Source organism: Pundamilia nyererei, unplaced genomic scaffold (assembly GCF_000239375.1).
Source record: "Pundamilia nyererei isolate P.nyererei 1_Seehausen unplaced genomic scaffold, PunNye1.0 scaffold00200, whole genome shotgun sequence".
In the NCBI taxonomy this organism is placed as follows: Eukaryota; Metazoa; Chordata; class Actinopteri; order Cichliformes; family Cichlidae; genus Pundamilia; species Pundamilia nyererei.
This window is the reverse complement of record NW_005187601.1, coordinates 849,656-860,590: the sequence shown is the minus strand read 5'-3', so window position 1 is coordinate 860,590 and position 10,935 is coordinate 849,656. Positions and strand designations below refer to the sequence as shown.

General features: G+C 43.9%; 2 protein-coding genes across 2 annotated transcripts in view; both read left to right on the top strand.

The window, feature by feature from the left end:
- LOC102212672 (USP6 N-terminal-like protein) overlaps positions 1–5,593 on the top strand; it is a 32,522-nt gene extending 26,929 nt beyond the window's left edge. The window contains exons 8-13 of the mRNA XM_005747602.1: positions 539–713; positions 954–1,048; positions 1,142–1,207; positions 3,043–3,142; positions 3,731–3,883; positions 3,988–5,593. Coding sequence (XP_005747659.1) covers positions 539–713; positions 954–1,048; positions 1,142–1,207; positions 3,043–3,142; positions 3,731–3,883; positions 3,988–4,682 — 1,284 coding nt within the window. The 3' untranslated portion in view covers positions 4,683–5,593. The remainder of the gene's footprint in view (positions 1–538; positions 714–953; positions 1,049–1,141; positions 1,208–3,042; positions 3,143–3,730; positions 3,884–3,987) is intronic.
- A 3,781-nt stretch (positions 5,594–9,374) lies between these two features.
- Positions 9,375–10,935, top strand: part of LOC102214097 (ankyrin repeat and BTB/POZ domain-containing protein 2-like) — a 23,591-nt gene continuing 22,030 nt past the window's right edge. The window contains exon 1 of the mRNA XM_005747606.1: positions 9,375–10,254. Coding sequence (XP_005747663.1) covers positions 9,375–10,254 — 880 coding nt within the window. The remainder of the gene's footprint in view (positions 10,255–10,935) is intronic.

The following is a 10,935-nucleotide window of genomic DNA, read 5'->3' as shown; positions in this document are numbered from 1 at the left end:
TTGTGTCTGTAGTGTGCTTGCTGCAGCTGGGGTCCTTCTCTCATGTTCTCCTAGTGCCTGTGTGGGTCCTCGTCCACAGCCAGAGACATGCATCTTAAAGTTTTAGGAGTGCATACAAGTTTGCATGGCTGTCTGTCTTTCATTGTTGATCCTGCGATGGCCTTTGCCCAGGGTGCACCCTGCCTCTCACCTTGCACTTGCTAAGATAGACTCCACTCCCCTCAGTGACCAAAGCTCCGTGCTTTTGTTTTTTGCTTTGCATGATTAACATTTCAAAATAGGAATGACTAAGTAATTGAAAATTTGACCATGTTTAATATATTCTGGTTTTTTTAATTCGTTTTCATCATGGCCCATCTGCTTTATTCCTTCTGACTATTAAGGCACTATAGAATATACAAATACAACAATAACACTACTGCTGATGATAATAAAACTAATATCCGTGGTGGAGAATGGTCCCACAGGATGATGACAAAAAGTTAATAATTGTTTGATAGTCTTGTGTTAACTTGTGTTAACCTAGTGTCAGTTACAGTTACCACAACAGCGGAAAGCCCATTATTGGGGTCTTTTTGCACGTTTCCTGCAGGAGGTGAGCTACTGCCAGGGCATGAGTCAGATTGCCGCCCTGCTGCTCATGTACATGAATGAGGAAGATGCTTTCTGGGCCCTGTCACAGCTGCTCACCAACCAGAAACACGCCATGCATGGTGAGACATCCCAGAGGATTCATTCATTCGTCTGAACATTAACAGCAAACGTGTTCTCTGCAAGATACGATGAAGCTAAACACTGAAATCATTTTCCTGCAGCTGCACCAACCGTGCAGATGACAGTCTTTGGCTCTGCGGGTGGTGGAACTGATTACAAACTGTACTGCTTGTCAGATTTGGTTTGGACTGACATGAAATTAGATTAAAAAGTTCTCACTTCCCTTCTGCCCTGTTAAGGCTTTTTTGTTCCAGGCTTTCCAAAACTTCAGAGATTCCAGGCACATCATGATCAGATTATTTCCAAGCTCGTTCCCAAACTGAAGAAACATCTGGTGAGATCAGTTTTTTCTGTTTTTGAAAAACTTGGAGTAACGCTCTAGCAAGCAGGATACGTGCTAGTTCTGACTCGTGTTCTCTATTTCAAGGACAAAGAGCAGATGTCTGCAGGCATTTACAGCACCAAATGGTTCCTGCAGTGTTTCATTGACAGGGTGAGTCATTATCTTGGGGTAAACGAGTAAGATCATCTTTTTCTGCCTGTTAAACATTGAATAAAAGGTCATCTGATTATTTTCTCACTGTGTGAAGAGGTTGCTTTCCCCTCTTCTTGTTTTATGTCATATCATTTCCATGTATCTTCTCTATTTTGCTTGGGAAGTTTTAAAGCAGTTCAATTCAATTTTTCTATAGTGCCAGTTCACAACAACAGTCAACACACAGTGCTTAATATTATAAGGTGGAACCCTGCATCAGAGCCTGAAACTTACTAAACTAAAGCGAATAACGATCTTGCACCTGCAACAGTGGAGAACAAGAACTCCCTCCCAACAGGAAGCTATCACCAACAGACTCTGGCAGCGCCTGCTGTGATTGGTTGGGGTTTGAGGGGAAGGACATGAAAGAATACAGAGAAGAAAAAGTGTTCAGCAGCCTGAGCGTGTGGCAGCTTAACGAGTCACCTGATCCAGCCGTCACTACAAGCTTTATCAGAGAGGAACGTTCTAATCCTGACCTTCAAAGAAAAGATGCGTCATGTCTCCTAAACTGAGAGCTGGTTCTGGAGGAACCTGGTATCTCAGTGCTCTGAATGATAATTATTATTCATTAAATAGCCAGATTACACATTCAATTCAATTCAATTCAGTTCAATTTTATTTATATAGCGCCAAATCACAACAAAAGTCGCCTCAAGGCGCTTCATAGATAGTTTAATAGTTTAATTATTTATATAGCACATTTAATTACAACAGGAGCGTTGACCAAAGTGCTGTACAAGAATACAACATACATAATAAAACAACTTAGAGTATTAAAAGCAAACACCAAATATGAATTAACAAATAACAAATAACTCTCATGCTGTATTAAAAGCCAGTAAATAAAAATGCGTTTTAAGATAAGATTTAAAAAGATTGACAGTAGGAGCCTGTCTGATGTGTAGGGGTAAATTACTCCACAGCTTAGGTGCTACGACTGCAAATGCTCGATCACCTCTATGAACCAGCCTCGACCTTGGTACAGCTAAAAGCAAAAGATCACTTGATCTAAGAGATCTAAGGGGGTATAAGTCTGCAAGAGGTCAGACAAATACCCGGGTGCCTGTGCATTCAGGGCTTTGTAAGTCAACAATAAAATTTTAAAATTAATTCTGAAGCGGACAGGGAGCCAATGAAGGGAGGCAGAGAAAAACCCAACAATCATATGACCCCCTATGAGGAAGCACTTTGGCGACAGTGGGAAGGAAAAACTCCCTTTTAACAGGAAGAAACCTCCGACAGAACCAGGCTCAGGGAGGGGCGGGGCCATCTGCTGCGACCGGTTGGGGTGAGAGAAGGAATGCTGCTCATATGCTGCTCGTTACAATGTGAATTTATGAATTTAGCCAACTGCGTGTTTAATAAAACTGGAAAGTTAAGCCTGTGTAAATATAGCAGTTAGCATTAGCAGATGCTAATCTCTGTAACATAAAAACACTGAATCGCCTTTCACACACAGTTATACTGTACATGATTTCAGCAGAGCTCGGGTACATCGCATTAGAAGAGAGCATTAAGACCTGTCAGCCTAAACTGTTATTAGCCTTCTACTTGCATGCCCACAATCCTGTGGTAGTGGTCTGGCAGCGTTTGGCTGTTGTCAGCACTTCTCCATCCCGCTGAGTTGTCGGGCTCAGAGGGGCCTCGGGGCCTCTGAGGTCTGAGAAGGAACCAAACAAACTTCCTGACTCCAGCCAGCAGGAGAACAGCACATACATGAACCCACTGGCACAAACAAATCCAGCTAAGCTGCAGTGATTCTCTAACTTTTTGTGTTTGTGATCCGGCAGACACCGTTCACCCTAACGCTCCGCCTGTGGGACATTTTCATCCTGGAGGGAGAGCGGCTCCTCACCGCCATGTCTTACACTATCCTCAAGATACACAAGAGTAAGGAGATGATGGATGGGTCGCCACGAAACAATAAATCACTCTCTGCTCAGTTTCCTCACTGAGCCTTCTACACAACAACCACATTGTGTTAACTTTAGCCTCTTATTAACCTCCTGAAATCGAGTGATTTTGAAGTTTTCCAGTTTTTGTTTGCTTTCCTAAAGTCTGCAAAAGTGAAACTTGGCAAGGCCACACTTTGCAATTTAAGTACTACTTACTGGTGTCTGGTCTCGAGACATTTTTATGATTTTTGCATAAATGTCTGTATACTTGTGTGATTCAGGGTTTCTGTGTTCGTGTGGATATCTACAAGTGTACAGATGTTTACAGTCGTTTAAATCTCATTTGTAGCAAACAAGTTATTATTGCAGAAAATAGAAGATGTTATATAAATATAAAGATGTTTATAATTAATGTGCTCATTACAAAATCATATGTGGGATTACACAACTCAGTTTACACAAACATTTTTTATTGTCAGTTTTTTAAAACAGGGGTTAAATGTCATCTTAATACAGCTCCAGTACAAGACAGATGAGACGTGACTGCACGTTTCTGTGAGTTTAACATCTGGTTTGTGAACAGAGCGCCTCTTGAAGATGTCTCTGGAGGAGCTGAGAGAGTTCCTGCAGGAGCGCATCGCTCAGACTTTTTTCTACAGTGACGACATGATCGTTGAGCAGCTTCAGGCCTCCATGGCTGAGCTGCGAAAGATGAAGCTGGATCTCCCACCTCCAGGTACGCGGCTGTCCTTTTAGGAGTCTCCAGTACTCCAGTACATTATTCGGTGTCAATAATGTGCACTTAAAGAAAATAAACAGTTCTTAATGGCTCGTTTTTAGGGAAGCCTGAGGAGCTGCCCCGTAAGCCGCTGGGCCAAGAGCTACCCGTGCTGCTGAGTCCAGTGCGGCCCTCTGAAGGGAAGCCAACGTCAGCTAGCGGGTTCCCCAAAGCCGGCCTGTGCCTCCGCATCATCTCCCACCAGCCAGACTCCATATCCCCAGACCAGAGTCCCTCCAAGGACCTTGTGAATCTTGAAGGTGTGGACAAAGAGGAGACTCCGTTGCCTTCCCCAGATCCCGTCATCATCCACAGCCAAGCCCCACTCACCCCTGACAGCTCCCCACTAGCAGGGCCTCCGCCTTACCAACCCCCATGGAGTCAAACTGTGGTTGCAGCAGATCAGCCGTCACCACGGTCCGACCCGGAGAGGGTTGGAATAGAAGCTGACACAGATGTCCCGGTAGGACCTCCCTCACCTTCAGAAATAACCAGCGCCCCGCACTCGGCCTCTACTAACGACCTCACTGCAGACGCGCATTCGGCCGTCACCGGTCAGTTCTGCTGCAAAGTCCCGCGGACTCTTTCAGCGCCCGTGTCTCAGGTAGCCTCGCCGGCTTTGGGCATGGCCCAGTCTGAGAGTCTGCCTGCAGCAGAGAGGCTTCAGCTGCCGGAGCAGGCCTCAGCTCTGAGCAGGGACGTGAACCTGGACTCGAGTGCAGAATCAGAGGACACATCGGCTGCCGATGTTTCATGAGAAGAGCAGAAAAGTGTAGATCGCTAATTTATTTATGACGCTTTTACATGTAAAAAGGTTAAGTCTGTGATTAATGTTCTGGTGTGATTTATTAGTCAGATTTACAGTGTTAAGCAACAGTTGCTTCAAAATGTGCTTTCAGTTTCGGGACCAGTATTTATAAAAGTTTTGTATTTGCCAATTTTCAAACTGACTTTCTAAAGACTTTTGGCTACAAGAAGCTGTTTCCTCCTTCGGACTTTTCAGCCCTTTTTCATGTTAGGTAACATTTTAACTGGTAGATTTTTGCCCTTTATGTGGCTGAAAGTTCCAGATGTAGGTTACAAAGACAATATGTCGACATAGTGAAAGGCAGATGGGTTTGTTTGGTCCTGAAGCAGTGAGCAGGACGATGTATGTGCTGTTCTGTTAGATCCAGTTGTGGGAGAAGGACATGCTAGCTAGCTGTCATTCTGGCTTTTAAATGTCTTAATTAGAAGATGTCTGTCTTAATACAACCCTCACATGCTTTGCTAAATAAGCAAATGGCCCAAGCCATTTATAAGCCTTAAATGGCTTGGGCCTGTAACTGATAAGAAATATATCAGCATATTCTGAGAGGATCAGCTGAGAACTTTTGTCAGATTTAATTGATTTTCAGTTCAGTTCTTTTCTCCAGTTGAGCAGAAGCTTCAGTAGTTTGGGTTTTTTTTTTTTGTGGGCACCAATCTTTCCACTTTAACCGAACATTAAAAAACACCTGAGTACCTGCTAAAATCGCTGATCTGTGGAAAACACGTCACTTCATCGTTCAACTTTGGGCACAAAGCATTTTTGCTCAGAATGGACTGATTCTTATAGAGCGCTTTTCTATTCTCAAAGCGCTCTATGCAACATGCCTCATTCACCCAATCACACCTATTCTCACAAGCACTTTATCTATACTCAGTGCTTTCTAAGTACACTCATACTCCGATGGATGCATCGGAGAGCAAGTTGGGGTTAGTATCTTGCCCAAGGATACTTGACATGCAGACTGGAGGAGCCAGGGATCGAACCACCAACCTTCCGATCAGTAGGTGACCTGCTCTACCTCCTGAGCAACAGCCACCCCAATCATACTGACTGACTAAAACTGCCGTCGCCTGCTTTAATCAAGACATCATATTCTAGGTCTGGATTGGCGGGAAAGTGATTTCCAAGGACTCCAAGTCTGAAGCATCATCCTTTACAACAGACGAAACACGTTTGTAGTTTTTTAACTTTTTGTGTGTTCAGTCTAGGCCTTTGTAAAGTGTTTGCTAGGAGAGTTACAGGTTTATTTTTTGTAATAACGTCTCGATGCCTTATTTGGATTGGCTTCAGTTCTGCATTGGACCCCGTTGAACCTAACCTGACTCTACATCAGGAAACAGAAGCAGCTTCCTGGCGCTGTACTGATTGTGCAGATCTCTGACGTGGTGAGCAGGCTCACTGTTGCGATGATACGTACTGAAACCTGTTGAGCTCATTTCAAAGAAGTGCTTTTTTCTAGCTGTGTAATTTATTGTTTGTATCATCTCAGAAAAGGCATCTTGTGTGTTTCCTCCTTGAACGGTGAAAATACGCAAAATACGAATGTGTATGTATCAGATGATTTGAACATGTGTTTAATATTGTACAGTGCTGTAGAACCAGTAGGTAGACACAGCTGGGACTAGTTTGTTCATCTTAAGGTAGAAAAACTCCAGTTCTGTTCTTAGAAATAATGAAACGCTGACATCTTGTGGTTAGTTTAGATTAAGAGTTTCTCTCCAGTTATAGACGAGCCAGGAAGGAGAGAAGTGTTCTAGAAAGGTCTTCATTTTTTCCAAATAAATCTAGTCATATTTTACAATGTAATGCCATTGTTTTGAATGATGTAAATATGTTTTATGGTATTTGACTATATTTACATCCTAAAAATCCTCCAGGGTTGGAGAAATGATGTGCCAAAGTCCAGTAGCTACAGTCCAACCAATTAGCTGATTGAAGCCTTGGAGGTGAAACAATAAACTTTAATTTTGATTTTCTTTGTCTTCCTTGACTCTTGCAAAGTAAAAATCATGTCGGGGAAATAGTAGATTATGGGTCTAAGATGTTTTTAAACTGAAAGGGACAGAACGAGGCAACGATATGACCGATGTGGTGGTGCTGGGTAAAGACCAGCAGGAGAATTCAAACTATTATTAAACCTAAAAACAATAACTACTATTCAAAAGAGATTCTTCGCCTGCGCGTTACCCCGGTAACACGGTCGGCAACCTAACATCAGTGTGTCGAGTCGTACTAACATAAAGTTAACATACAATAAATACACACAGCATACAAATAAATGTTAACATTGGACACTAACACTGTTTTTATTTTGTCTTTGTCTGCGGGGACTTTTACAGTAAGGCAAGCAGAGACAATAAAGTAGTAAATGTACTGGTTTTTATACATCGTGCTTTTCTACTGTACCTGAGCACTCAAAGCCTCTTTAAAGAAAGAAAGAAAGAGAAACCTTTATAGTCCCACACGTGGGAAATCTTTGGTCACGGCAGGAAGTGCAAGAGAGAAAAAACAATAGAATAAGATAAACAGAATAACATACTACACAAAATGGAAACAAGACCATATACAATAGAAAAAGTACAAATAGAATAAAATATTTTGTTACACTGGGAAAATTGCTCTTAGTGCCATTGCAAAACAAAGAGACAGGGCGAGAGTTACAGTTGTGTATGGGATGGTTGTGTGTGTCTGTCTGCACGTGTGTGATCCTCTGCAGAGACCATGTTGTGGAGTCTGACAGCAGTAGGAAGGAAAGACCTGCGGAGTCTCTCCGTCCCACTCGTGGGTGCCGCAGCTGCCGCTGAAGGAGCTGCTCAGTGATGTCAGAGTCTCCTGCACGGGCTGGGAGATGCTGACCAACAGCGATGACAGCTTCTCCTGTCACTCACCACCTCCACAGGGTCCAGAGAGCGTCCTAGAACAGAGCTGGCCCTCCAGCCTCTTCGGTCTCTTCCTGCCCCCTGCAAAGACGCTGCCGCCCCAGCAGACCACACCGTAAAAAATGGCTGAGGCCACCACAGAGTCATAGAAAGTCTTCAGGAGAAACAGGGACAACATACCTCATTCGCCTATTCAAACTAGCTCTTTTTTCTTGCGTCATATCTAACATTCATGCTTCCATGGCGCATCAGAGACCAACTTGGTGTTATTCCCAGAATATTTGGCATGCAGACTGGAGCAGCCAGAGATTAAACCGCTAAATGTCCGACTGGTAGATGACCCGGTCTACTTCCTGAGTAACAGTCATCCCAAGTGAGGTAAAGTGAAGGTTACTAATGACTTGTGGCCTCTGACAGTGGGTGTATTTTTGTGTGTGTCCTCTTAGACCTCAGAACAACATTTAATGCTACTGAACAAAATATTTAACTCAGACAGCAAAACTCTTCTATTGACTTATTCTGTGAAGGCAAATTACTGTGGGGCAAATCTTTGTACCTCGGTTATTGTTTGAAAGGGAGGGAAACAAGGCTCTGAAGTCTCACTGGCTGAGAGCTATGATGTGGGCTGGACTGGATAATTATTTTAAATTTAAAAAAAATCCTTAATGGCAGAGGCCCACAAAAGATATTAAAGACAATTCAATTTTATTTTATTTTATTTATACAGCACCAAATCACAACAACAGCCGCCTCAAGGTGCTTGACACCCTCTCTGCTTCTAAGATTAGGCTTCAACTTTCTGCTAGAGCATATCATTAGGGCAGGATCAGGTCACATGATCCATCCCTTAGGCATGCTGCAATAGGCCTAGGCTGCTGGGGTCTTCCCATGATGCACTGAGCTTTTCTTTTTCACTCCTCTTTTCACTCTCCATGTGTTTTTAGACTTTAATCATTATTCATTCTTTTTAATCGACGGCTCTCTTCCGTGTTGTCTTTTTTCCTGCCTCTCACTCCCAACCAGTCGTGGCAGATGGCTGGTCTTCCCTGAGCCTGTGTTTTTGCAGTTAAAAGGGAATTTTTCTCTTACTGTTGCAAAGTGCTTGCTTATAGGGTGTTGTTTGGTTGCACCATAAGTTACTGGTGTACCCCAGAGAGCCACATTCGATGTATAGAAAGCTCGTGGTTAACAATGAATTTACCTGAATATGGTGAAATCTTGCATCATATCAGAGGCCTCAGGTTTCGTAGCTTTGAATAAGGTCTTTGCTTGTCTCAGAGGACAAATTTAATTACATTTTTGAAAATACAGTTCAGCTTCCGTGTTGTTCATGCTGGCTTTTAACAAAATATGTCTCATCTGGGCTTTTCCAACTTGGAAAGTAAAAACAGCTGAGGTGAAAAGGAGTTCTAGTCCAGCGTAGTTTTTAATGTGAACATCATACACCAGACTTTTTTTCCCCCCAATGACTTTAACACACCCACAGATAATCACGCGTAGTTATAGCCGCAGGGAGGTGCTGACGAGCAGGGTGAAAAGGATGTTGTGGCAGGACTGTGAGTTCGAGTTTGATTGGTCGCTTGTGCGTAAAACACTCCGTCCCTCTTTAATAAACTGCGGTCAGTTTTGGTACAGCCTCTCCGACAGCTGTGTGTTTCTGGCAGCTGGATGTAGGAGCCTCTCTTCTTTAAACTGGGGCTCAAAATTGGAATGGTAAACACTAGCTGGGTTCTTTATTGTGCGTAAAGTGCTCCACATCATGTCCAACAATGTGTTGATTAAAACCCTAGAGGGCCTGTGCCTGGATTCGGGTTATATGGCAGGGGAGAACTGCCCGTCACTCAGCCTGTCCTCGGGCAGGTCGGGGCACTCGCAGCCAAATTTGAACACACCTCACCGGGGTCCTTGCTGGCAGCACGCCGGCTCCCTGTACAGCAGAAACGGTAGCTGGGACACTGTGAGCACGCTGCCGGAGGACGTGATAGATATCCTAACGAAATGCCCCTTTCTGCCCGAGCTGGAGGAGTATCCCTGGATCGAACAGGAGCTGCTGGAAGTTGTGCGTAAAGTTGCCCGCACGCGTGCGTCATACACGAGGGAAGCGGTCCACCGGCTCTCTGTCCTGCTCCGGAGAGCTTTGGTGCGCATCTCCCGGGAGGCTCAGCGGCTGAGTGAGCTGCACAGGCGGTGCACACGGCTGGAAGTGCAGAGCGCAGTGAGGCTGGTGTTGAGTTGGGGTCTCGCAGAGAAGTGCATCTCATCTGCTGTGAAGGCGGTGTCCCTGTACTGCATGAACTCAGGCAACACCGCGCGTCAGCGCGGCAAGTCCTCGCGCTGCGGCCTCACGCTCTCCGTGGGCCGTTTCTTTAGGTGGATGGTGGAGACGCGGGTGTCGGTTCGTGTGCACGAGTACGCTGCAGTGTGCCTAACAGCCTGTGTCGAAACTTTGGCAGAGGAAGTGGCAGGACGTGGGCTGCAGGCGGCGAGGCTGACCGCGGAAGAGGAGGGAGGACAGATCGACGGGGTCATCTGCGGCCCGGTGACCACCGAGCTGCTGGATGGAGCTGTGAGCAACGACGCAGAGCTGTGGGGGCTGCTGCAGGTCTACGAGCATCTCATATGTGGCAAAAATGCCAGTGGTGAGTTCAGTGACCTCATGACGAGATTTTGAACCTTACTTTTAATATAGTATAGATCTTTAAAAATTCTGATCTAAATAAAAAGACAAAAAAGGATCAAAATGCAAATGTTATTAATTTATCGCTTAAGTTTAAAGCAGGTATTATATGCACATGTACAGGCTGTTTTTCTCTCCCCTGTCAAGAACCTTAGATTGAAAAATGACAACTACAGAAAATCCAAAATAAGAAATAGCTTTACAACAACCAACTCATCCAAGTTACCTTCCAGCAGATCCACAAACGATGCTTCAGAAAGTTCAAAAAAGGTTCTGACACCTTTTTTCTGATACAGTGGATGTATCCACTGTATAAGCCAATAAGCCAATCCAGAAATGATGAAAAATCTAGATTTTTTTTTTTTAAGTTATATTTGTAACTGAAGTCGAGCAAGCATGACTGGGGACATAGTACTTTAGTGACTTGTGCTAAAATAAAAGTAATTTACTTTTAATGTATTTATCCTGTGTATATATATCAATGTGTTCTATGGTCGAGGGGGGTTAAACATACAAGAAAATGGTTTAGAAATAAGCATTAGACAAGACAAATGGCACCGAATAGTAAGAATGACCCATACAATGTGTTCTTTGTGCAACATTCCAATCTAATGTTCACTTTATATATATATATATATATATA